This window comes from Triticum aestivum, chromosome 5A (assembly GCF_018294505.1).
Source record: "Triticum aestivum cultivar Chinese Spring chromosome 5A, IWGSC CS RefSeq v2.1, whole genome shotgun sequence".
NCBI lineage: Eukaryota > Viridiplantae > Streptophyta > Magnoliopsida > Poales > Poaceae > Triticum > Triticum aestivum.
Window position 1 is genome coordinate 461,983,219 of NC_057806.1, and position 25,717 is coordinate 462,008,935.

The window sequence follows — 25,717 nt, forward strand, 5'->3', positions numbered from 1 at the left end:
CAGGGGCTCCCGACCAGGTCAGCGGAAAAAGCCTTTCAAAGGCAGCAGAGAAGGACAATCTGGCCTAAACAAAATTCTTGACAAGCTCTGTCAGATTCACGGCACCCTAGACAAACCTACAAATCATACCCACAGAGAATGTTGGGTCTTCAAGCAGGCCAGTAAGCTAAACGCCGAACACAAAGGGGAGGAGACACCAAGTGAAGACGAGGATGAACCTCGCCAGCAAAGCGCCGGAGGACAGAAAAATTTCCCACCGGAGGTTAAAACAGGAAACGTGATCAATGTGACAAGGAGGAGAAGCAATCACACACTCTAATGCACACGCGCCATCGAGCCCTTCACCCCTAGGTCCAACCCCTGGTTGGCCTGCCCGATCACTTTTGATCGTAGGGATCACGATACACATGTTCGGCGCGAAGGACTGACGGCCTTGGTGTTAGACCCAATAATAAATGGGTACCATTTCACATGGGTCCTCATGGACGGCGGCAGTGATCTCAATCTGATATATCAAGACACAGTCCGCAAAATGGGGATAGACCCAACACAAATAAGCCACAGTAATACTACCTTCAAGGGAGTAATACCAAGCCAAGAGGCCCACTATACGTGCTCTCTACTACTAGAGATGGTATTCGGTTCTCCCGATAACTTCCGAAGTGAAACGTTAACTTTTCACATCGCTCCATGCCAAAGTGATTTTCAAGCACTACTCGGAAGGGCGGCTTTAGCTTGTTTTAATGCAATACCGCATTATGCTTTTCTCAAGCTCAAGATGCCCGGTCCACGAGGCGTCATTACAGTTAGCGGAAATACCAACCGTTCTTCACGTACGGAAGAGGACGCAGCGGCTCTAACAGCCGCACACTAGATGGCCTCACCAACCAGAAAAATGGCAGGTCGTCAAGACCACGGACACGGTTAGACGAGTCTGGCGTTCCATCATACATGTATAAGATTGGTTTTCAGACCCTCATAAAGCGATACCAGGGGCTTCCCGCGTGTAATCAGGGCCAGTCCGGCTCAACTAGGCTTCTCTGGAATTCTGATAACTCATTCTTCTTTTCGGCACGGCAACCTTCATCTAAGTTCTTTCCTTTTTGCAGGTTACAATCGTGCTACACCCATCCAGGACACGGCACAACGGAGACACATGCGCAGACGTGCAGCAGGGACCCGCCAAAAGGTTTCTTTTTAGATTAAGGCCCTGCGTAAACCTTTTTTACTGTCTCTTGTTGCTCACATCCTCCGGATACTCCACACAACCGAGAAGGATGCCGGCGTTATTGGCATGTGGCCACGCTAGGATTTTGCACGTACCTAGACACATGGGGTTTCTTATAAAGGGCATTGTTTAGCCCGGTATATGTTATAAAGGCCAATCACCTTAGGGAGTGTTCGGCGTCGCGAGTTTGGCCCTATATGCATCAACTCCGAATCATGTCTTTGGTCAAATGTTGGGTTTTCCCGGCTCCCACGTTTTGGTACCTTACATTCCGTTATATCGGCTAAGGTAGCACTAGGAGAACTACTGCGATTGTGCCCTGGTTCGTCCGGATGAGCACCTCAGTAGAGAAAGCCGAAAACTGACTGTCATGATATAGCGAGAGACTGGTCAACCACTCGATGACTAATTGGAATCTTCGGGATTCCTCTGCATTAACGAAGGGCCGTTTCCCGGTCATGTATGTACGCGCACCGTATTCGGACGAGCGCAGAAGTACCAGGGGCTATATAGTAGCCCCACTGTCAAACTCCTATGGCTAAGTGAAAGTGTTAAAGCAATATAGTCCGATTGCCTTGTTCGCTACGCTATCACCTCCTTAACGGACCAAGACGTTGGATCAAGTGTGGATATGCATCTTTTGCAAACACCCCCGCATTATATGCGTGGGGGCGGAAGCCGACGACTGCAAACTTTTAGGTTATATACATATATATATAAACGGCCGCATAGGAGGCATCATAGTACTTTCGGGAAAAGTATAAATACGACCTTGATTAATTCAAAAAAAAACATTTTTTTGTACAATGGGACTACATGTCACTGGAAAATAATATTCTTCGAGCACTGAGCCTCTATCGAGCGAGCGCCTTCAAGGACTTCTTCAAAGTAGTGCTCGGCAGCCACTCGGCCTATGGTCGAACCCTGTGTTGCAACAGTGGTGGCCTCCATCTCCGCCCAGTATGTTTTGACACAGGCTATGGCCATCCACGCACCTTCTATGCACGTTGATCTCTTTACAGCATCAATGCGTGGCACAGCTTCAAGGAATTGTTGCACTAAGCTAAAGTAGCTACTCGGCCTCGGCCCTCCCGGCCACAGGTGATCCACAATGGAACTCATGGCAAGTCCGGACAACCTATGGAGCTCGGCCCAACCGGTCAATCGCTTATTCAGTAGTAGCGGATGGACTGGAGCGTGAAACTATGACCAGAACAACTTCTCCACTTTGGGACCTTTCTGATCCTTGAAGTACTCGGCTGCATCAGCAGCACTTGCAGCCAAATTCATGTACTCGTCCGCAGAACTCCATAGCCGGTCCATAGGAGCATACTTCGGATCTCCGAACTTAGTCCGCAACAAGAAGGGCTTCCCAGACACGATATCTGCAGCTTGATTCAGCTCCTCCTTCGTCGCTCTAATTTTGGAGCGGGCTTCCTTGGCAGCCACCCGGGCCTTCTCCAGGTCTGTCGCTTTCGCCCGGTCTTCTTCTTCAAGCAGCCGGTAACGGTCAACAGCATCTTTTAATTCTACAGCCATCTTGGCTATTTTTTCCTTGCTCTCGCAATGCGCGGCCTGTTCGGCCCTTAACTCTTCGACCACCTTTAAAGCAGCCGCATTGCTACTCCTCGCTTGCTCCTTGGCTCGGGCAAGCTCCGCCCGAAGCGTCTCCACGGTGGCAGCTCCATCTGCAGTCACAACATATTAAAGATACTGGCATCATGCTGCTCTTACTATATGACGATCACCAGAAAAATCACTCACCCTGTGCCTCGTCAAGCCGCTTGTTGACAAGCACGATGTCGGCATCTGCCGCATCTAGCTGCCGCTTTAGTTCGGCAAACCCATCAGTCCGGCTAGCCACCGGAGCTTCAAGCACCTGCACATAAAGGCGGTCTGGTTATTACCTGGGACCATGATCCTCTGTTTGCCGCCATTCTCGACAACAACCAGAGTCTCAGGGGCTACTATCTGCATGGGCATACCTAACGTATGCGGTAATGTTAAAGGCATACATTATTTCACGTACCTCGAAGCCTTTTAGCAGACTCATAAAAGCTTCATGCAAACCGCTTTTGGCGGATAAAATCCTTTCAATTACCGTACCCATTAGCGTACGATGTGCTTCCGAGATGACAGCTTGCCCTAGAAGATCCTTCAGCACGTCCGGCCGCACACTGTACGGACCCTTGCTGTCGCTCTCCTCAGGAGCCGGATACTGGGGATGCCGGGCAGCCAAAGGGTTATCTTCCGGTGATATTGGATCCGGAGATACCCTTCGCGACGACACTTCAAGGTCTCCCGCTTCTTGAGCTGGGGAGTCCGGGGGAGGCGTTTCGCTCTCCATCATCTCCGGAAGAAGATCCCCCGAAGATGAACTCTGTCGAGAAGAGCTGCGATCCGAACTACAATTTACAAGCATCGGTTATTGTCTTCGGAAGCAAGGTAGGATATCTTCACTATTGAGTACTTTTTGATTACTTACAGCTCGATAGAGGGCTGATCCCCGCGCGGACATTGTGCTGCAAGAATACCCTCCGAGGCGGGACCCTCTGGCGGAGATTTCTTCTCCCGTTTGGAAACCTTAGTTTCCGGATCTTCAAAGGTAGTCATCTTCCTTCCCCGGGGAGGGAGAATGTCAGATTCTCCCCCTTGGTTATCCTCCCTCGCGGAGGCACTCATTCCTTCGATTGGAATAGGTAGCGATGGAGGCCCGCTTTCGCCCTCTTTATTCCCCCCCTTCATCTTCCTTTGAGGGCACTAGACGAGGTGCTGGCTCGAGCATCTTTTCCAGCACCGGATTGTCCAAGCCTTCAGGAAGGGGGGCCGAACACCGGATCATCTTCGCCTTTGCTATCCAGTCCTGGTCAAAGAGTGATTCGTCAGAATGATGTCATGATAAACAAAAGGACAGTGTGTTCGGCCAGGGGATTACTTACTTGGGCAGCGGGGCGGTTGCAGCTCGGGCCCACGTCCTCGGTAGTGTCCGGACACTCTATTTGGGGTCCGAAGAACGATTTGTACATCTCCTCGTGCGTCATGCCGAGGAATGCTGAATAGTGTGCGGTCCTTCTGGGTTGAATTCCCACATACGGAGGGGCCGGTGTTTGCAAGGCTGGACTTGACGAACCATCATAACTTGCATTACCATAACCAGACTGAAATCTCCCTCGAAGAGATCTCGGATACGGCTCTGCAGTATTGGCACGTCCTTGGCTGGACCCCAGCTCAGCCCCCTGCTGATCCATGACATCAATTATGGTGGGGGGCCCGAGCGAAAGGTGGGGGCAGCTACCCATTTGGTACTTCGGGGAGCTGTGACGTAAAACCACTCCCGTTGCCACAATCCGGACACCTCTAGAAAGGAACCCTTTGGCCATGGAGTGTCAGCAATTTTGCTTATTAAAGCACCTCCGCACGCTGCGTACTGCCCCTCGACCATCTTCAGCTTCACATCGAAGGTCTTGAGCCACAGGCCGAAGTGAGGGGTAATGCGGAGGAAGGCCTCACGCACGACAATAAATGACGAGATGTGAAGAAGGGAATCCGGGGCCAGATCGTGAAAATCCAGCCTGTAATAGAACATAAGACCCCTAACAAAGGGATCCAGAGCAAGGCCTAGTCCTCGGAGGAAGTGGGAGACGAACACAACGCTCTCGTTGGGTTCGGGAGTAGGGACGACCTGCCCTCGGGCAGGCAGCCTATGCGAAATTTCGGAGGTCAGATATCTGGCCTCCCTCAACTTCTTGATGTCCTCCTCCGTGATGGAGGAAGGCACCCACCGGCCTTGAAGGCTGGATCCGGACATGATTGAAGGTCCGAAGCACCTAACCTGAGCTTTGGGTGTTAGAACTCGAGGCGGGGGAAGGATTCAATTGAGCATAGGAGGGAAAAAGAAAAAGCCTTGTCCCTTTATAAAGGGGATGCATATCAGGCATCCTCCTCGTGGCCGTTTGAGACTTACCTAAGATCTAGGAGTCATACCAACATGCACGGTTGGGTTACCCACGTTTGTATTGATGAGAATCCCGTGATAAGGGGAACACGATCTCTGCTTTGATAAGACGTGTCAAGAAACCGCCTCGCGTCATGTGCGGGGCTGGTTAAAGAAAAACGGTTCTAATAATTACCGGGCCGTGGCGTGATGTCATGCTGCCAAAACGCGTCAGCAAATTAGATTTGTGAAAATATTATTCTCTCTACGGTGGTATGTGGAACTTATTTTGCAGGGTCGGACACTATCCTTGTATTCAAACTCTTCCGTGGTGTATTCGAAGGAGGAACCCGCCTTGCAATGCCGAAGACAACACTGTGCGCCGGACTCATCGTCATTGAAGCCTGGTTTAGGGGCTACTGAGGGAGTCCTAGATTAGGGGGTCTCCGGATAGCCGGACTATATCCTTTGGCCGGACTGTTGGCTATGAAGATACAAGATTGAAGACTTCGTCCCGTGTCCGGATGGGACTCTACTTGGCGTGGAAGGCAAGCTAGGCAATACGGATATGGATATCTCCCCCTTTGTAACCGACCTTGTGTAACCCTAGCCCCCTCCGGTGTCTATATAAACCGGAAGGTTTTAGTCCGTAGGACAACAGACAATCATACTATAGGCTAGCTTCTAGGGTTTAGCCTCTCTGATCTCGTGGTAGATCAACTCTTGTAATACTCATATCATCAAGAACAATCAAGCAGGACGTAGGGTATTACCTCTATCAAGAGGGCTCGAGCCTGGGTAAACATCGTGTCCCCTGCCTCCTGTTACCATCCGCCTTAGATGCATAGTTCGGGACCCCCTACCCGAGATCCGCCGGTTTTCACACCGACAGCCCCCCTCTCCCTTCCTTCTCCACTCCCCTCCTTCCCCCCCTTCTCCTAGTTGGACCAGGAAAGGAGGAAACCTACTCCTACTAGGAGTAGGAATCCTACTCCCTTGGTGCGCCCCTCCTAGGGCCGGCCTCCTCCTCCCTTGCTCCTTTATATACGGGGGCGGGGGGCACCCCAAGACACACAAGTTGATCTGTTGATCTCTCCCAGCCATGTGCGGTGCCCCCTCCACCATATTCCACCTCGGTCACATCGTAGCGGTGCTTAGGCGAAGCCCTGCGTCGGTAGCAACATCATCACCGTTATCACGCCGTCGTGCTGATGAAACTCTCCCGTGAAGCTCTGCTGGATCGGAGTTTGCGGGGCATCATCGAGCTGAACGTGTGCTGAACTCGGAGGTGCCGTGCGTTCGGTACTTGGATCGGTCGGATCATGAAGACGTGCGACTACATCAACCGCGTTGTGCTAATGCTTCCGCTTTCGGTCTACAGGGGTACGTGGACAACACTCTCCCCTCTCATTGCTATGCATCACCATGATCCTGTGTGTGCGTAGAATTTTTTTTGAAATTACTACGTTCCCCAACACTTGCATTGGCATCTGATCTTTACATGAGAAGGATACATGTGGCGAGTGATTGTGATTTGTGAAGCAACTGTAAAGCGCCTGAAGAGCCCATATGTGGGAACCATCTCAACTGTTATTCAAGACATAAAGAAGAAGTTTGAAAATTTTGAAGCCGTCATTTTTTAGCATAAGAAGAGGGGGATGAACTGGGAGGCTCATGATCTTGCTGGAGCCTCTACAACTTTAGATTTAGGGCGCCGTGTATGGCTTCTTAACCTTCTTTTTTTAAGGTAAACATGGCCGCTTTATTGATTGATAGTAATGGGTACAATAGAGATGTCATTTGGCTGGAGAAGCCAAACGTGGCGACCATGGCTGCCTAACCCTCCTGAATTGGTTTATATCGAACGTATTGTCGTGATTGAATAAAATGGAGTGTTAACCCCTCGAAAAATGAAAAATAAAGCCACCCATAAACCTGAAGTAGATTTCTTTCAATCAAAGCAGCCCTTGGACTCGAGAAAGCCTTTCTATCAGGAGGGCGCGTCCTTGCCACAGCAGAAGAAAGCCCGTCATTTTTCTCCATATTTTGCTCCATCCACAGCAAAGAACAAGCCCAAAGGTTGTTCTTTACCGCGTCGCCCCTCTCAACCAGCCCAACCCCAAACGGCCGATGCACGGCCGCCAGCCCGCCACCCTCCACTCGTCTCTACGCGACAGCCAGTACACAAACAGGCAATGAAGTGGGACAGTGAGCTCCTCTGGAAACCTTGCCACCCCCAGTCTCGCTCGAGCACAAATACAAGCTTTGGAAAAGAAAAATCCCCGATGGCTCCGTCTACTTCGCACGCCGGCGTCACGCTCATGCGCCTCCCTCCCTGCCCGTGCCGAGTTCCCTGCCACAGCAAGGTGCGCTAGCTTCCGCCTCACTTTCGGATCCTGTGAAAATACAAGTACAAGAGCTCTAAATACATGTTTTTGAAATACTCTTTCGAAATACACGTTATACATTTCTTGTATATATCTTGGAATATATTTTTTATACACATCAACATTTTTTCAAATATATGTTTTGAAATTTTTTCCGTTATGTGTTTAACAATTTTTTTGTGTTATATCTGTCTGAATGATAAGAAACATTTTTATCTATGCAAACATTTTCTTCCATTTTATAGACATTTTTTTTCAAAATAGTACAAGCATATATTTTGTAAGTGTCACGTGCATTTTTTTAATTATGTGAACATTTTTGTGCTGCATAATTTTATTAAAAAATCATATACATTTTTTTGAAACGTATGAGTATTTTTTTAAAAAATTACACGGACAATTTACATTGCGTTGCAGTGAACATTTTAAAATCATGTAAACAGTTTTCTAAAAGTTACATGAACATTAAAAAATGTAAGGTTTTCATGTATCTCTTAAGGGTCTAAATTATACATGAATATGCGGTTTATATGAGAAAATTATGTTCCGGGGAAGGAAAATGATGTGCTGTCGAACGGAAAGAAGAAGAAAAAAAATGGAGGATAACGTACGTGTACGAAACAAAGCTAGGGTTACATAGACCGGAGGAAGCTAGTCCAAGTAAATTAAGCTAAACGGAGGCCTAAGACTGGACAACCGCAAAAAAAATATGAAAATACAATGGAAGAGAAAAACAGAAAAAGGAAATATTGACATCAACTTAGATATAACATATAGTTATGTCACATCTAATAGATGGGTTTAGACACACCCATTGACTCTACGGTACAATTTTGGAATTTCTGTTGGACTGTAATATCCAAGGAATGTCATATCTAGGATCAAAGGAACTACCCTTTTTCCCATGCGGGTTTGGTAGAGCGAACCATTACGTTGGCTTGAAGGAATCCCAGCCCCAGGGCGAACCCCCTCCGCCCGAGCTATGTGTGGTTTGTACCGATTTCTATTAGGAATCATCTACGACGAGTGGCTATCGGGGCCTGCCCAATACTGTAGCAGAGAAAGAGTTCTTTCCTTTTTTGGGAGGATTTTCCACTGTTTGTCGCAAGGTTTTTTTCTGCTTTTTTCCTTTTCTTCTTATTTTTTCTTTGATTTCCTATGTTTTTTTCTTTGATTTTTACTTATTTTCTTCGGGTTCTTTACTTTCCTTTTTCTTTCAACATATATCTATTTTTCATACCCATTTTATATTTTTCATATACATCCGGAATATTTTTATACAAGGTTAAAATTTTCAAATACATTATTAAACTTTTTTAAATATATATTGTGATGCCTACTTTTTCATACATATTGTACATTTTTCGTATAGGTCTAGAAAATTTTGTATATATATTTAAAAAATTTATATGCATGATTAATATTTTTATTCAAATACTGGTTTTGAACAATTTTTTGAATACATGGTTAACCATTTTTTATGATTACTTTTGAATACGTCACAAACATTTCTTTTGATTGGTACGGAATATATTTTTTGAATTACATGAACATTTCTTTACATTGTATAGCATTTCAAAAATATATATTATGTTCATTTATGAGAAACATGAACATTTTTGAAATGTCACATACATTTCTTAATGATATAACCATTTTAAAAATATGTTGTCTTGTACTATTAGGCCTTCTTTGGTTCATAGGATAGAAATTTTATAGGAATAGAAAAATTATAGGAAGTGAGATGACATGCATCTCAATTCCTATAGAGGAAGAGATGTCATTTGGTTTTTTTTAGAAAAGAAGGATGACCCTCGGCTTCTGCATCTGGGAGATGCATACGGCCACTTTATTGATTATTCTCGAGGACCTTACAAAGTATTACAACAGTATACCTGAATCCATAATCTTGGCAACATATGTCATTACTCCTATCCATATGATGAAGGGGTGCTAACTGGGCCACTACCCTAAACCACTCACCTAAGCCTAACATCAAAAGCCGGAAGCCCCAGCCGAGCCACATACCGGGTCTGGGGCACAATCCGGTCAGACGCACTCGTGTGTCATTGCCGCCATCTTCCACAGGTCCGTCTTCAGATCATATTGAGGCTTCTACCTTGTCTGGCCACTCTGCCATCGACGCCCCCATGACGCCAGACAGCTTCCTCCTCCTACACGAGTCCATCTCCGCGCATCAGATGCTGAGTCTCCACAACACCATGCCGCCGAGATCCGCCACCATCAATATGTAAGATGAAGCACCGCTCCACCAAAGTCGCCGTCATCTAGTCCCTCGAGTCCGTGTGCACCTCCAAGAATGACGCCCCCGGGGGGGAAACGACACCAGAGAGCCGCCGTCATCCGATCTACTGATCTAGGGTTTCCCCCGGAGGTAGCAGAGAGTGACCTTGAACATCTCCACGGCGATGCCTTCAGGAAGGGAACGACGCAGACAACGTCGCCATCGCCGGCCTTGGCAATAGCCAATAGCAGGTTTTCACCCAGATCTGATCGAAGACCTCCATCTCTCGTGCACGGGTCGCCGCCGTCCTTGCCGGGATCTGGATGATCCCGCTTGCCAGATCTCAGCACAGAGAAGCCCCCCCACCGAGACCCGCCGATCGAGCAGGGAAGGCCGAGGTCGCGCCCACAGGTCAGATCGGTGATGGATCCAAGCCCGCGCCGCCGCCCCGGAATCAGCCCCGTGCGCAGCCGCCACCGCCTGCCGAGGCTCGCCGCCGCGTGCCCCGCGCCCCGCCACCGCTCGCCGAGGCCTACCACCGCACGACACCGCCGCCTGCCGCCTAGATCCGCCGCCCACGGAAGAAGGGGAGTCGGGAGAGGGAGTCCCGCCGCCGCCGCCGTCTGCCACGCGGGTTTCACCCGGCGGCGTCACCCGGCGGCGGCGCGAGGAGGGGAGAAGGAGAGGGCGGCGGCGGTGCCTAGGGTTGGAGGGCCCCGAGTCGCCCAGGGCCTAGAGATGTCATTTGATGCATAGGATAGAAAATTTTTCATTGAGTCTAGGCTAATATTTTTTTTCCTCCAAACTGTGAAGGATTGAATCCTATCATACATAGGAATAGGAATCCATTCTTACAAACCAAAGGACTTCAAAGAAATTTTTTCTTCGCAAATCCTATTCTATAGAATTTCTATAAAATTCCTACAAACCAAAGGAGGCCTCAAGTTGTGCATCGTCTAACTCGGAGAAGGGCAAGGCTCCCGGCCTCTGTACATCATTGATGCACACGTTTAGAAAGATTAGAACAAGTTTTGAGTCTAGACACATCAGCTTCACAAAAATATGAGTCCATCCATTGGTCTTGCCACAACCAACATCTTCATCATCTGCTGATAGCTTATTGCAGGGGTGCTGATTATCCTTCGGTAAATCGACACAAGACCGAATGAATCATATGGTACCTAAAACAACGTTTGCGGGAAAGGATTGCCGCTCATACCTCCATGTTTACAGGTTCAACAAAAAGGCCAATCGTTGGATTATCACCTAGCTTACCAAACATCGTTAATAAGGCATGAGGCATGTACGTCAACGCTGCTTGGACCAGTCAAGGAGATTGATAATGATTCACAAAAAAAAGGAGATTGATAATGATTTTCGTCTAAAGAGAATGCATGTTGCTCCTTGATCCTCAATGTTGTTGTTCACAAACTTTTGTCAACCTGTGCTTGCGCGCTAGATGGCTCCGTGAGCATCATCGACGCACCATTGAATCCTATAAGAATACTTTGCCCATGTCAGGATCACGAAAGAGGTTTGATGTCCCAAAGTAGCCGCGTTGACCTAGTTGTTGATGTTGGGACACCACGTCATGTGTTGGCTTGAACTCGGTCGCATCTAAGATGCTATTCAATCAATTCGCCTCCTGATGGTTCCCAATTTCACAATAGTTGCCCGTGTCATGCCGAAACCCAACGTCGACACATTGATGCCCGACAAGTGATAGGGGCACACATGATCTAAGCACGTTGTCCTTGGCATGAAAGGTCCATCCATGTATCTTCCGTCGAGACGATCAGGGTCAGTTCTTGGGAGCTTTAGCGGTGACCGTTCAGGGCCAAGTTGAGCTGGGGATTTTGGAAGCTATGGCTTTCAACGAAGGTCTTGCACTGTCATCTGATCTTTACACTAGAAGGATACCTGCGGTGACAGATTGTGAGGCTCATGATACCTGCGGAGAACTATAAAGCCAGGCCCAAAGAGCCCATATTTGGGAACCAGCTCAACCATTATTCAAGACATAAAGAATAAGTTTGAAGACTTCGAAGCTATCATTTTTTAGCAGGAGAAGAGAGAGATTTTTTTTGAGACAAAGGAGAAGAGAGAGATGAACTGGGAGGCTCATGATATTGCTAGAGCGTGTACAACTCTAGAGTTTGCTTCACAACCAAAGCAGCCCTGGACTCGAGAAAGCATTTCTATCAGGAGCGCGCGTCAGTCCATGTGACAGCACAAAGCCCGTCATTTTTCTGCGCACTTTGCTCCAGCAATCAGCAGAGAACAAGCCCAAAGGTTGTTCTTTACCGCGCCGCCCCTCTCAACCAGCCCAACCCCCAAACGGCCGACGCAGGGCCGCCAGCCCGCCACCCTCCGCTCGTGTCTGTGCGCGACAGCCAGTACACACTACACAGACAGGCAGTGGTGCTGTGAGCTCCTCCGGAAACCTCGCCACCCCCAGTCTCGCTCGAGCAGAACTACAAGCTTGGGGGAAAAAAAAATCTCCGATGGCTCCGCCCGCTTCGCACGCCGGCGCCGCGCTGGTGCGCCTCCCACCCCGCCGCGCGCCGAGCTCCCTGCCGCAGCAAGGTGCGCTTAGCTTCCGCCTCTCACTTTCGGATCCCGTGAAAATGCAAGTACGAGAGCTTTAAAACCCTAGCCCTGCTCAAGGTTTTGGCCGCGCCGGAGCCTTGCGGGTGGCCGTGCGTGCCACCAAGGACTCGGACGGGTTCAGACGTCTGGTCTCTGAGAAGCCCGAGTGGCCGGCGCCGGCGCCGGCGAAGCGGGAGGGGCTGGATGGTTTCGGCCGGGAGGCGAGCAATGGGGAGGAAGACGGGCAGGTGCAGGGCGAGCTGGCTCCGTGGAGCGTTCTCAACCAGCTGGGCGTCGAGGTGAGCGCGTGCACCCGCCTTGGTATTTGTCGATTTGTATGCAAGGAATCTGTCTTGGTCGAGGCTTCAGTGTGTTTGTTTAACATATAGATTGGGGCTGATTGCCTGGGTGTTCAGATGAGCTCCAGGATGTACCTTATTTGTTCCACATTGAGAAAACAAGCAAGTTGCCATTGCCATCTTTGGGTTATGGTGATGAACGTGCTGGAGTTTGATATATAAACAGATTTGGTAGAGCACAGTTACCTGAAATTACCCAAATTCCAGGCAATTTTCAGCCCCTGGTCTGCACAGTGATTTGTGCGCTTCTTCGTCCCGTCTGGTGGTGCAAGTACTTGCCGGAGCTGCAAGGTGGATCAGACATGGTGGTCGAGGAGAGAATGGGTGACCTCCCTGAAGAGATTGTAAGAGTTGCGAGGCAGAGCTGACTCTGGTGGCCTTGCTGGAGAGGTTAGTGGGTAGGTCTTCTGAGTGGGGTTTGGGGTTCACCGGTACCGGAGATGCACTCATGCTCTCTGTGCTTAGTGGGAAGGTCAATGGGGGTCGACCGCCGGCCTCGGGTGACGGGCTGGTGTTGGAGAGCGGGTTGACGAGGAGAAGGGGGACATTTAGAGTTGGGGTCAATGGAGAAAAAGCAGTTAACGAAATTTCGGTCACATACTCACATGTGTACGAGGTGGTTCCTTAGTTAGTTAGTTATATATTAGTTGGTACTTGATCTAAGTTTTTTGCCGGCTCCTAAAGTGAATGCTTAGAGAGTGATTGTGTTCTCTTTACTGATATAGAGATGCGAATGTGTGATGACAGTCTGTTCACCTTCTCCTCTTGCTTCTGACATCTGGGATCATCACAAAGTTCTAGCAAGACCTACATATGCATGGACAGATCCCGATAACTGTCCTCCAAATTCAGAATCCAGATTCAAATCGTGGGCGTTTTGTGAACAAACAGAAACAGTTGCCTTTGCATCCCCAGCCAAAGCCCATCCAAATGAAGTAGTTCTGCTGATGTTACAACTGATTTCTCTGTGCTTTTATTTTTTTCATAGAAGCACATATGCGTCTAAACAAAGAAAAACTATCTGTTCAAGTGCATATATTTCTGAAGGTAAACACTTTATGATACACTAAGTTGAAGGTTTGTTTTCAAAAGACAATGAGTAACAGCAGCAATTTATATGTTGGATTCAGAATCTCTGTTAATTTGGTCGCACTGTTTTGCCCTTATAATTACATTCAGCTACTTTCTGGATCTTATGTAACGAAAATGTACTATTCTTTTCAGTTCATGCAGCTGTAATTTTGATACATGAGATTGAGCGAATATTTTACATTCACCAGGGACGATATAATTTTTTGGAACTCTCTTGTTCTTAAATCCCATTAAATTTCTTTCAGGGCCGCTCTTGCTGTGAAAACTGCTATTTTGTACTATTATGTGCACTGGTTGCGGTAATGCAATTTCAATGGACTAACTCTGTGAACTGTCTTATGTAGTTGGATTCTGACAGTTCATATACTGCTCTAGTCTATGGGTCCTCCGCCATTGTTGCTATTTGGATATCATCAATAGTGGTTTCTGCACTTGAATCAGTCCCCGTGGTACGTTTATTTCTATTTCTCACACTCTTGTCCCGTCCTGGTCCCCAATGCATGCACTTGAGAGTGGGGATTATCGTTTACATCATAATATGTGTCTGGTTTGAAAACTGGCTAGCTTTGGACCTGCCGCCATTTATTTGTAGACATCAATTGGAATAGGAAAAATGAAATTAGACTTCCATTTCCATGACTTGCTTATGACACTTCAAATAGCATGATATGACAAAAAGACAAGAATTACCAATCAAAAGTTTGTTTTGGAGAAAGCATATATAGCTAAAAAGGGAGCATACTCCTGGAATCGCAAAATATATGTCTTATTCTTTTGGTCCTAAGACTCTTTTTAGTTTGCCCAAGTTTATAAAATAAATATCGATATATGTGATACCAAAAAGATGCACCATGGAAATATATTTTATGATGTCTTATTTTTGTGGTCCTAAGTCACTAGAGAGAATCACATCTAGTGACTTTTAGTAGTGATCAACACTAGCCAGATTGATTTCATCCTCTCGAGAAGAGAAGACAGGCGTGCATGCCTAGATTGTAAGGTGATACCTGGAGAGAGTGTTGTCCCTCAGCATAAGCTCGTGGTGGCTGATTTTCGCTTTTGGATTCGTGTCCAGTGGGATAAGCGTGCGAAAGTCGCTAGAACAAGGTGGTGGAAGCTCAAGGGGGAGGTAGCTCAAACATTCAAGGAGAGGGTCATTAAGGAGGGCCCTTGGGGGGAAGGAGGTGATGCAAACAATATGTGGATGAAGATGGCGACTTGCATTCGTAAGGTGGCCTCAGAGGAGTTTGGAGTGTCCAGGGAAGTAGAAGAGAAGCTAAAGATACCTGGTGGTGGAATGATGATGTCCATAAGGCTATTAAGGAGAAGAAAGATTGTTTTAGATGCCTATACCTAGATAGGAGTGCAGACAACATAGGGAAGTACAAGATGGCAAAGACGGCTGCAAAGCGAGCTGTGAGTGAAGCAAGGGGTCGGGCATATGAGGACCTCTACCAGCGGTTAGACATGAAGGAAGGCGAAAGGGACATCTATAAGATGGCCAAGATCCGAGAGAGGAAGGCGAGAGATGTTGACCAAGTCAAATGCATCAAGGATGGAGCAGACCAGCTCCTGGTGAAGGACGAGGAGATTAAGCATAGATGGTGGGAGTATTTCGACAACCTGTTCGGTGGGGAGAATAATAGCTCTACCATTGAACTGGACAGACTCCTTTGATGATACCAGCAGGCATTTTGTGCGGCGAATCCAGGAGTCGGAGGCCAAGGAGGCCTTAAAAAGGATGAAAGGAGGCAAGGCGATGGGCCCTGATTGTATCCCCATTGAGGTGTGGAGAGGCCTCGGAAACAGCTATAGTATGGCTAAGCTTTTCAACCTCATTTTTGGGCAAACAAGATGCCAGAAGAATGGAGACGGAGTATATTAGTACTAATCTTAAAGAACAAGGGGGATGTTCAGAGTTGTACTAATTACCGTGGAATTAAGCTGATGAGCCATACAATGAAGCTATGGGAGAGAGTCATTGAGCACCGCTTAAGAAGTATGACAAGCGTGACCAAAAATCAGTTTGGTTTCATGCTTGGGAGGTCGACCATGGAAGCCATTTCTTGGTACAACTCATGGAGAGATACAGGGAGCAAAAGAAGGACCTACATATGGTGTTCATTGACTTAGAGAAGGCCTACGATAAGATACCACGGAATGTCATGTGGTGGGCCTTGGAGAAACACAAAGTCCCAGCAAAGTACATTGCCCTCATCAAGGAAATGTATGATAATGTTGTGACAAGTGTTCGAACAAGTGACGGCGACACTGATGACTTCCCGATTAAAATAGGACTGCACCAGGGGTCAGCTTTGAGCCCTTGTCTTTTCGCTCTGGTGATGGATGAGGTCACAAGGGATATACAAGGAGATATCCCATGGTGTATGCTCTTTGCGGATGATGTGGTGCTAGTCGATGATAGTCGGACGGGGGTCAATAGGAAGTTAGAGCTATGGAGACAGACCTTGGAATCCAAAGGTTTTAGACTTAGTAGGACTAAAATCGAGTACATAAGGTGCGGTTTCGGTACTGCTAGGCACGAGGAGGAGGAGGGTAGCCTTGATGGACAGGTGGTGCCTCGGAAGGACACCTTTTGATATTTGGGGTCAATGCTGCAGAAGGATGGGGATATCGACGAAGATGTGAATCATCGAATCAAAGCCGGATGGATGAAGTGGCGCCAAGCTTCTGGCATTGAGTACATGAGGTGTGATAAGAGAGTGCCACAAAAGCTAAAAGGCAAGTTCTATAGGACTGCGGTTCGACCCGCAATGTTGTATGGCGCTGAGTGTTGGCCGACTAAAAGGCGACATGTTCAACAGTTAGGTGTGGTGGTCTGGTGGAGATGCGCATGTTGAGATGGATGTGTGGCCATGCAAGGAAGGACCGAGTCCGGAATGATGATATACGAGATAGAGTTGGGGTAGCGCCGATTGAAGAGAAGCTTGTTCAACATCGTCTGAGATGGTTTGGGCATATTCAGCGCAGGCCTCCAGAAGCGTCAGTGCATAGCGGATGGCTAAAGCGCGCTAATAATGTCAAGATAGGTCGGGGTAGACCGAACTTGACATGGGAGGAGTCCATAAAGAGGGATCTGAAGGACTGGAGTGATATCACGAGAGAACTAGCCATGGACAGGGGTGTGTGGAAGCTTGCTATCCATGTGCCAGAACCATGAGTTGGTTGAGAGATCTTATGGATTTCACCTCTAGCCAATCCCAACTGTTTGGTATTGTTGACATGGATTTTTTTTTCTATAAACTTTGGTCAAACTTAAGAGAGTTTGATTTAGGACAAAACAAATAGGACTTACATTTTGGGAAGGAAGGAGTAGTTTATTTGCTGGAAATGGTGAGCAGTGCAAACTTTGATTCCACGAACGGGTAGAATCTGGTTTGATCTTAGTGGAACAGTTACCTGATCATACTCAGCAATTGTACCAGCTCTAAAAACACCCCCTTCTTTAAATAAGTTCTGAAATAACCTAGGAAACGCGCATGGAAATTTGTGAATCTCATAATACGACTGTACATGGGCAGGTTCCTCAGGTGATGGAAGTGGTTGGCCTCGGCTTCACAGTTTGGTTCACCTCGCGATATCTGATATTTAAGGTGATTAGTGTACCCAGTCTCAGTTTGAAGTTTGAACTGATAAATACCCACGGCGGTGGACTGACATTTCTACCACTTATGATGCAGGAAAACAGGGACGAGTTGATCATGAGAATCAGCTCCATCAAGAAGCAGGTACTTGGGTCTCGTGACGACTGAGCAATTTCCGGGCGGTCTGTTGTAGTTGTAGTGAAAAGATGCTGCACTGAAACATGGATGGTGTTTTTGAAGAGATGACCTGGTACCCATACCTGCTTTCCCTTTTTCGACAAAAAATGTTCTGAATAATTAGTATATTTTATTTCCAGGCCTGCCTTGAGATCGTGTCCGTTTCTAAATTAGTTTTAGCGAGTCGTGTCACTGGACCGTTGCGCCTTTCTGTCACACCGTTGGAATAAAGTGTAGATGCCGGGCAATGGGCAATGCCGGCTTGCGGAATTCTTTGTGTTGCACGACCCGCTGGGGTGGCTAATTATTCAAGTCATCGTTCATGACGATATATGAGGGCAGCTTCGTCAGGTGGCTGCAAACAGTCTCTGTCACGGGGTTCAGTTGCAATCACAGAGGAGTTTTTTAACTTGATTAGCATATATCTCCGTGGCCTACTTTGGTTGGTGTTTGTATATTTTGGCCCCCAGCCAGGTTGAGGTTGGTCCTCGTTGCAATGAGAATCGCCGCCCCTCACCAACTTTTTTTTGATAAAGCCCTCACCAACTAACCAGGTTATTTTTCCTTAAATGCATATAAAGCCATGTTATTTTCTTTAATTTTTCTGTAAGCCATTTCGTTCCGCACCGATGCTAATTTTACCTGGCATCGTTAAATGATCAATAATATATGGCTGTGTGCATCACCTGATGTAGAGGTAGAGGGTTATTTCCTCTTTCAGAAAAAAGCAAAACTACTCCCAAATAGGGAAAACGGTTAAAAAATTTCTTTCTCTTGCTGTGAAAAGCAATTTTGGTTTCCTGGGTTTAGCGATTCATATAGGCCACAGAAAGGTAAGGTCAATTGAGCTGCGCAAAAGGGCAGCAGATCAGTCTTGTCAAGCTGTCAACCATTTTATTTTTTATTTTTTGCGAGAGCAATCATTTTGAATACTGAAGCGTTTAACACATCACCACAGTGCAGAGGAGGCAATCGCTTTCGGGTTTTTTTTTTTGAGACATAGGCAATGCTTTCGTAAAAGGCTAAAAACTGAGGGCTCAGTTGGCCTTTTAGCACATCGCAGTCGGAAGGAGGCAATCGCTTTCCTAAATGGCCATTAGCGCTGAGCATGAGGCAGGACTCAGTTGGGGTTTCTGACCGGTGGCTGTGGCCTGCGGGGGCGAGACGGCCATTAGCGACGCGACCAGGCAAGAGAGGCGGATGAGCTTCGGATTAGTCTATTCACAGAGGGTCAATAAACCGAGCAGTTTCGGCCATCGGCTTCTTCCTCTGCAATGGAATCTTAGCAGCTCTCCTGCTAGCTTTCAAAAAATAGAACACAGAGGGGGCATGGATAATAACAAAGATGAGAAATTAGTCTATTGACCAGAACAATAACTCGGCCAGTGTTATCAATTCACGGCATCCTACCGATCAAGGTAGGGCAAGGAATGGTCATCTGTTCAAGAAGACAAAAAGCCTCATGGGACTTCTCGAGATCATGGCCATGAAGATGGAAAAGAACTCTATGAGACTAGGTCTCACGCGAGACCTATCCTGATGGATGATATGTGGCATTCATAAATCACAAAGCAGAATGTCACGTGTCACCCATCAGGACGGGTCTCACCTGCTAACCGTGAGACCTGATAGATAGACTAACCAAAATAGGCTTTGCCCCTGGTGAGACAGCCTGCTGGTTGCAAGAGCCACCTGGATCTGTATCGTGTTTTTGTATTAGCTGTCTATCCAAAAAAGAAAAGGAAAAAACGCACACCCGAAGGCAGCGAAGTATTGAACGAAGGATGAAAAGCACGCAAAGTATTGAATGAAGGATGAAAAGCACACCGCCGCAGGTGCGAGCAACACATGCCATGAGAACCACGACCCGTAGAAGCCAAACTAGAGGCGTACGACGGCCACGGCGGCTTTTCAGTTTGAAAATGAACAACAGAGAAGCAAAACCACACGCAGCGAATTGAATCGCTTTCCCCATCATCGGAAGAAAGAAATTGCTTTCTCCGTCAGCCAGCCCGTAGAAAACAAACGTCGCCTTCCCAGCGGCACAAACCAACGCATTTCCTTCCAGAAATGCACATCGCAGAGAGCTGCAGGACCCCATTATTCGTCAGAGAAGAAAACGCACATGGGATTCCCGTTTCCAATACGCGGACGCGGACGCGAACACGCACGCAAATATCACCCGCTGCGCCTGCGCGTTCGTCGCCTCAACACTTCTGTCGCAGTTTTTGTCCCGTCACGGAAAGATCCTCCCCGGCCCCACCCGCCATCGGCCTCTCGCCGTCCGTTCAGATCTTTCCGCCCCCGGCCGGCGAGGCCACACCGCCGCACCTCTCTCTCACACGTGCCTCCCAGCCCCAGCCGCCGCGAGCGCAGCGCAGGGACGGCCGCGTCCACCCGCTCCGACGCTGACCTGTGGGCCATGGGCAGGTGACGTAGTAGGTGTCACCCTGTGCCTTCGTCTTCCCCCAGATAAAGCCAAGCCCAGCGACGCCAACAACTCCTCGTCCTCCTCCTCGTGGACTCCCCCCAAAACTAAACCCTCTTCTCTCTTCGGAGTTGGATGCGCCGCCCGTGACCAGCGAGCCGCCGCCAGAGCCAGCCCACCGCGACCGCGACCTCCGGCGGAGATGGCGTCCATCTCCGGCGCGGCGGCGCCGCCCTCCTCCTCCTCCGCGTGCCGGCTGCGGCTGCGGAGGCAGCTCCTCATGCGCCCCTCCCACCTCCGCCTCCGCGCGCCCCATTCCATCGCGGACCTCTCCCGCTCCTCCGGCTCCCCCCACGCCCCGGCCCCGCCGCTCGCGTCCAGGGCGCCGGGCCAGGGCGGCGGCGCTGCGGTCGAGAAGGACCCGATCAAGCTCTGGGACCGCTACGTCGAGTGGCTCTACCAGCACAAGCAGCTGGGCCTCTTCGTCGACGTCAGCCGGATGGGCTTCACCGACGACTTCCTCCTGCAGATGGAGCCGCTCATGCAGCGCGCCTTCGTCGCCATGGGGGAGCTCGAGAAGGGCGCCATCGCCAACCCCGACGAGGGCCGCATGGTGGGCCACTACTGGCTCCGCGACCCCGGCCTCGCCCCCAACTCCTTCCTCCGCACCAAGATCGAGAAGACCGTCGACCACATCCTCGCCTTCTCCCAGGACGTCGTCTCTGGCAAGGTCAGCGCATTTCACTGCATTTTATTTTTCATACAATTGATTGAATTGTTGCTACTCCTGAGGTCTGAGGAGTATATATAGGGTTGATAAGGAGTATGTGAGTTTGTGATGCAATGGCATCACTCTTGTGTATTTACATCTCTGCCATGATATTAAAGCTTAATTTTAGGGGTGGGCTGAGGCAATGCAATTACTTATAGTCAGTCAGAGAAAGAGGGCCAGTGGTAACTAGCTTTAGTTGTCTAGCAAGGCACCTAGAAGCATTCGCGATGGAATTATCAGAAGTTGAGCGTCCAGGTTTTTGTTGTACAATTCTGTTGCTGTGATATGCCATCCATGAGGAAGTCTTGAGTATGTTTGTGCGTAAGCATGCTCTGTCATTGTAATACACACACGCAAGCGCACGCACACACAGTTTGGAGATTGGCTTGCTTGTATTTTAGGGAATATGCATCATACAAGAGATGGATGCCGATTATGTTAAGCCTATTCAGGCTTTTCCTACCTTCACTTTTAATCATTAGTTCACTACAAGCTCTTACAAGCCAGTTTTGCTATAAAAATGCAGATTAAACCTCCGTCGTCTCAGGCTGGTCGTTTTACTCAAATACTCTCTATAGGAATTGGAGGATCATCTTTGGGGCCTCAATTTGTTTCTGAGGCACTTGCGCCTGATAACCCCCCATTGAAGGTATTGTCCCGAGTTCTCTAATCTGCGCTATGTACCTTGATTGCATTTTTCCATTCTGTGTATTTAGGTGTGTTTCAAGCACTGTAAGCATTACCTTTTTTTTCTGCTTGATATCAGATACGATTTATTGACAACACCGACCCTGCTGGAATTGATCATCAAATTGCTCAGCTAGGGGAGGAACTTAAATCTACTCTTGTAATTGTAATCTCTAAGGTACATATATAGTTCCTATATCTCCTTATTATGCCCCTCTTTTCCCATTGCTATTAGATACTTGTTCGCATCACATGCTTGTTTATACGTACAGAGTGGTGGTACACCTGAAACCCGGAATGGTCTACTAGAAGTACAAAAAGCCTTCAGAGATGCTGGACTGGATTTTTCAAAACAGGTTTTGACCTCAGTTCTTTTTTCCCCTTTTGCATGTTAATTCATATATTGAAATGGCAAATGTTGTATGTTGGGCTAATCTTTAACTGCAAGCAGTGAATATTACTCTGGACTGCTAATTTACTATAGATGCTGATGCCATCCTATCAGGGTTGTGAGGTACACTGAAATGATTTGTCTCATGTTTCATGTACAGACTAGTGACAAGGAGAGAATCTGTATGAACTGCCCTGGATCCAGTTCTTACCGCGTTTGTAGTATTTTAGTTGTGTCGTATAACTCGATTCTCTATGGATTTGATGCATCAATACATAATTTTGTGGTCATTGTCATTGCTCAATAAGTAAGCATTCATCTTGATAATACAATTGATTTTTCTAAACCAGTGTGAAAATTGTGCATAAGACAATCATACAATTTTTTAAGACGGAAACAGATTGCTCTCACGGCCTTATTGTAAAACAATTGATATCTGATGACACATCTGTTTTGCAGGGTGTTGCAATCACTCAAGAAAATTCTCTATTAGATAACACTGCCAGAATAGAGGGATGGTTAGATCGATTTCCTATGTTTGACTGGGTTGGTGGTAGAACATCAGAATTGTCAGCGGTGGGGTTACTTCCAGCTGCATTACAGGTCAGTGCCTTCCACTTTCCCGTGTTGCAGAGAAGCGGACTTCCATGAAATTCCATATTAATATGAGTGGTTTTTGACACTTAACAGGGTATCGATGTCAAGGAAATGCTAGTTGGTGCAGCACTAATGGATGAGGAAACCAGGAACACTGTGGTATGGATTTAGATGTATAGACTAGTTTGGTCATATGATATGACTATGGAGATGTCTCAAATATTGCTTTGCACTTATCCAGGTTAAGGAAAATCCAGCAGCATTACTTGCGTTATCTTGGTATTGGGCTACAGATGGAATAGGCAGTAAGGTTTGTGTCTTCATTGGTTACAATTTATGTCGAGGTTTCTGATTTCAGTACTTTGCTTACTAGTGACTTTATCCCTCTTCCAGGATATGGTTGTACTTCCTTACAAGGATAGTCTGCTACTTTTGAGTAGATATTTACAACAACTTGTCATGGAATCTCTTGGGAAAGAATTTGACCTTGACGGCAATCGGGTATGTATCCTTGCTTCTCTACTCCCAGTACCTGATGTTCTGTATCTACACTACCAGCTGCCAGATTTTATGCTCAGCTGTGTGCTTTGTTAAGCATATAAAATTTTAATGTCAGGTTAATCAAGGGCTAACGGTATATGGTAACAAAGGAAGCACAGACCAACATGCGTAAGTTCACACTTACTTTTTTACATTACTTACTGTGGTTAAAGTGCAACTTTTACTAAACTGTCTATGGTTTCAGTTACATTCAACAGCTAAGAGAAGGGGTGCACAACTTCTTCGTTACTTTTATCGAGGTTTTGCGTGACAGGCCTCCAGGTCATGATTGGGAGCTTGAACCTGGAGTCACATGTGGTGACTACTTGTTTGGGATGTTGCAGGTTTGTCTTCAGAGTTCAGATTTTAAGACATATAATTATGTTAATTTGTGCACTAGTATACGGTGATTAATGACAGAGGAAACCTATACCTCGCAGGGTACACGCTCTGCTCTTTATTCTAATGACCGAGAGTCCATCTCCGTTACTGTGGAAGAAGTAACTCCCAGAGCTGTTGGAGCACTGGTTGCACTCTATGAACGTGCAGTTGGAATTTATGCTTCTTTAGTAAACATCAACGCATATCATCAGCCTGGTACTATCCTCAAGATGCACTAGTATTGCTCATGATTCATAACTTATTATTGTCATTCTTATCATTATATATGCTGTATGATGCAGGTGTCGAGGCAGGGAAAAAAGCAGCAGGAGAGGTATTGGCCCTTCAGAAAAGGGTGCTGACTGTTCTCAATGAGGCCAGGTATGAAGTCTCTTACTCCCTCTGTATCAAAATATAAGACGTGTTTTGACAGGGAGTATTACATTTTTTGTTCTTTGATGAAGCTGTACTTGTTTGCGTAGTATTCCAGGCAATGTTTAGATTACATAGTATGCATGCCCTCTGTTACCTGCCGAATGTCTCTTGGGTAACTGAAAATGTTTAGATTAATCTAGATTTCAGAAATTCTTCATGGATTATGATTGACAGTTACATGCCATCAGATAGCTAGACTGCTGCTTGAACAGGCGGACTTGAAAAGCCACCTACAGATGCTTTATGCCCAATCATTCCGGATAACGCTTGCATCCTTTGTCTTACCGCAGCTGCTGGCACAGAGTTAGCCAATGCTTATTCCTCAGATACTGTCATTGTTTCTTCTCCGAGAAAAGAAGTTGACGACCTGTAGGCCTTCCACCTCCACGTGGCATTGCTCCGTCAGGCTTTTGCCCATTGCGGAAAATTCCCCACTGCTGCTACCCGTAGGAGTCTGGGCTGTGTCTCAGTCCCAGTGTGGCTGGCTGATCATCCTCTCGGACAAGCTACTGAACCCTTATTGAAGTAGGGCACGCTACGGCAACACAGGACTGACGGGGTGGGGGACTTGCTGTCTACTTGGCAAGCCTTCACTGCCCCCTTCTGTAACTTCCCTTCTTTCGTCCGTCCACGAGACAGTCAAAAGAAAGAGAAAAAGGGGCGGCTACAATGCAGGAGTCGTGGCGGTTGTATGCCACAAGGTCCCTATAGACAAGGGGTCAAGTGAATCATCGCTTTTGGGCGCAGGCAGCCCTCTACCGTCCATCCCATTGCATTCCTCTCAGAGTACTGTACTGTCTCAGACCAGATACATCTAAAGCTTAGGCGTGCTAGATTTTCTGTTTATGGACTAAACTTGCTTATCACTTGCGACCATTTTCCCGAAGGCCATCAGAACCATTAATGCACTTTGGCCCAAAGGGAGTCCTATTACAGTTTTTGTTGACCCTGCTGAACCATTGATGCTGCAACCAAATGCTGCCCCACTCGGTTAAATTTGACTAACTCGCAGTCATGGTTTGCACTTTACCCTATGACAAGCATCTCTTATTGCTAGTTTCACTGCAATGTGCTTTCAATTTCAGCACATCACAGAATTCCAGGTTATTACCAGAACTGCTGAAGACTGAAATATTGTTGACTTATGCCTGTACTTTGACTTCCATTGATTAATCCTATGAATGCTCCTTCTGGAGGTACTTATATTCCTGTTGGTCACATATGTTTCTTGTTCTCTTTCAGCTGCAAAGACCCTGCTGAACCATTGACCCTGGAGCAAATCGCAGATCGTTGCCATTGCCCTAAAGATGTAATTTCACCTTTCTCATGCCTTATGTTTTTTGCCAACTTCTATTTTGCAATATCTTAACTCATGCATTATGTTCTTTATTTGCATCAGATTGAGATGATATACAAAATAATTCAGCACATGGCAGCCAACGATAGAGCACTTATAGCGGAAGGTAGCTGCGGTTCTCCTCGGAGCGTCAAGGTTTACCTTGGAGAATGCAATGTAGACGACCTATGATTATTCCCTTCATCTTTGCGTTTTGGATCTGTGTAAAATTGGGTGGGTCTCCTAGAATAAAAGGAACAACACCAGTGGCTGGGCTTGTGTGCTCCAGATGTGCCATTAGTTTCTTATTTGGTTGTGATGGCGCGATTGCTCCTTGTGCTTTAGGGTACAGATTTTCGGTTTTAAGTGCCACCAGTTACAAAACAATGGAGATGTTACCGAGTTTCAATATCACCACTGTATTCTGTCAAGCTCCATTCGACACACATGTGGTAGTACAATTGTTTGCAATCAATTGAGCATATTCCTTTTCTGGCACGGAAATAAAAATATCAAAACAAGTGTGCATATTCA

At 47.2% G+C, this 25,717-nt stretch overlaps 2 protein-coding genes across 2 annotated transcripts; both read left to right on the top strand.

The window, feature by feature from the left end:
- Nucleotides 1-12,120: 12,120 nt before the first annotated feature.
- LOC123104032 (protein CURVATURE THYLAKOID 1D, chloroplastic) lies at nt 12,121-17,886 on the top strand. The gene is made up of 5 exons (XM_044525754.1): nt 12,121-12,380; nt 12,462-12,682; nt 14,179-14,283; nt 17,377-17,448; nt 17,536-17,886. The coding sequence occupies exons 1-5, from the start codon at nt 12,299-12,301 to the stop codon at nt 17,605-17,607; spliced, it is 552 nt and encodes a 183-aa protein (XP_044381689.1). The 5' UTR covers nt 12,121-12,298; the 3' UTR covers nt 17,608-17,886.
- A 1,958-nt stretch (nt 17,887-19,844) lies between these two features.
- On the top strand, nt 19,845-25,717 carry LOC123104030 (glucose-6-phosphate isomerase 1, chloroplastic). The gene is made up of 14 exons (XM_044525750.1): nt 19,845-20,774; nt 21,343-21,465; nt 21,583-21,681; nt 21,776-21,859; nt 22,354-22,497; nt 22,585-22,650; nt 22,733-22,801; nt 22,885-22,992; nt 23,108-23,160; nt 23,237-23,375; nt 23,472-23,628; nt 23,715-23,793; nt 25,090-25,156; nt 25,247-25,717. Exons 1-14 carry the CDS (start codon nt 20,247-20,249, stop codon nt 25,373-25,375), a joined length of 1,845 nt encoding a protein of 614 aa, XP_044381685.1. The 5' UTR covers nt 19,845-20,246; the 3' UTR covers nt 25,376-25,717.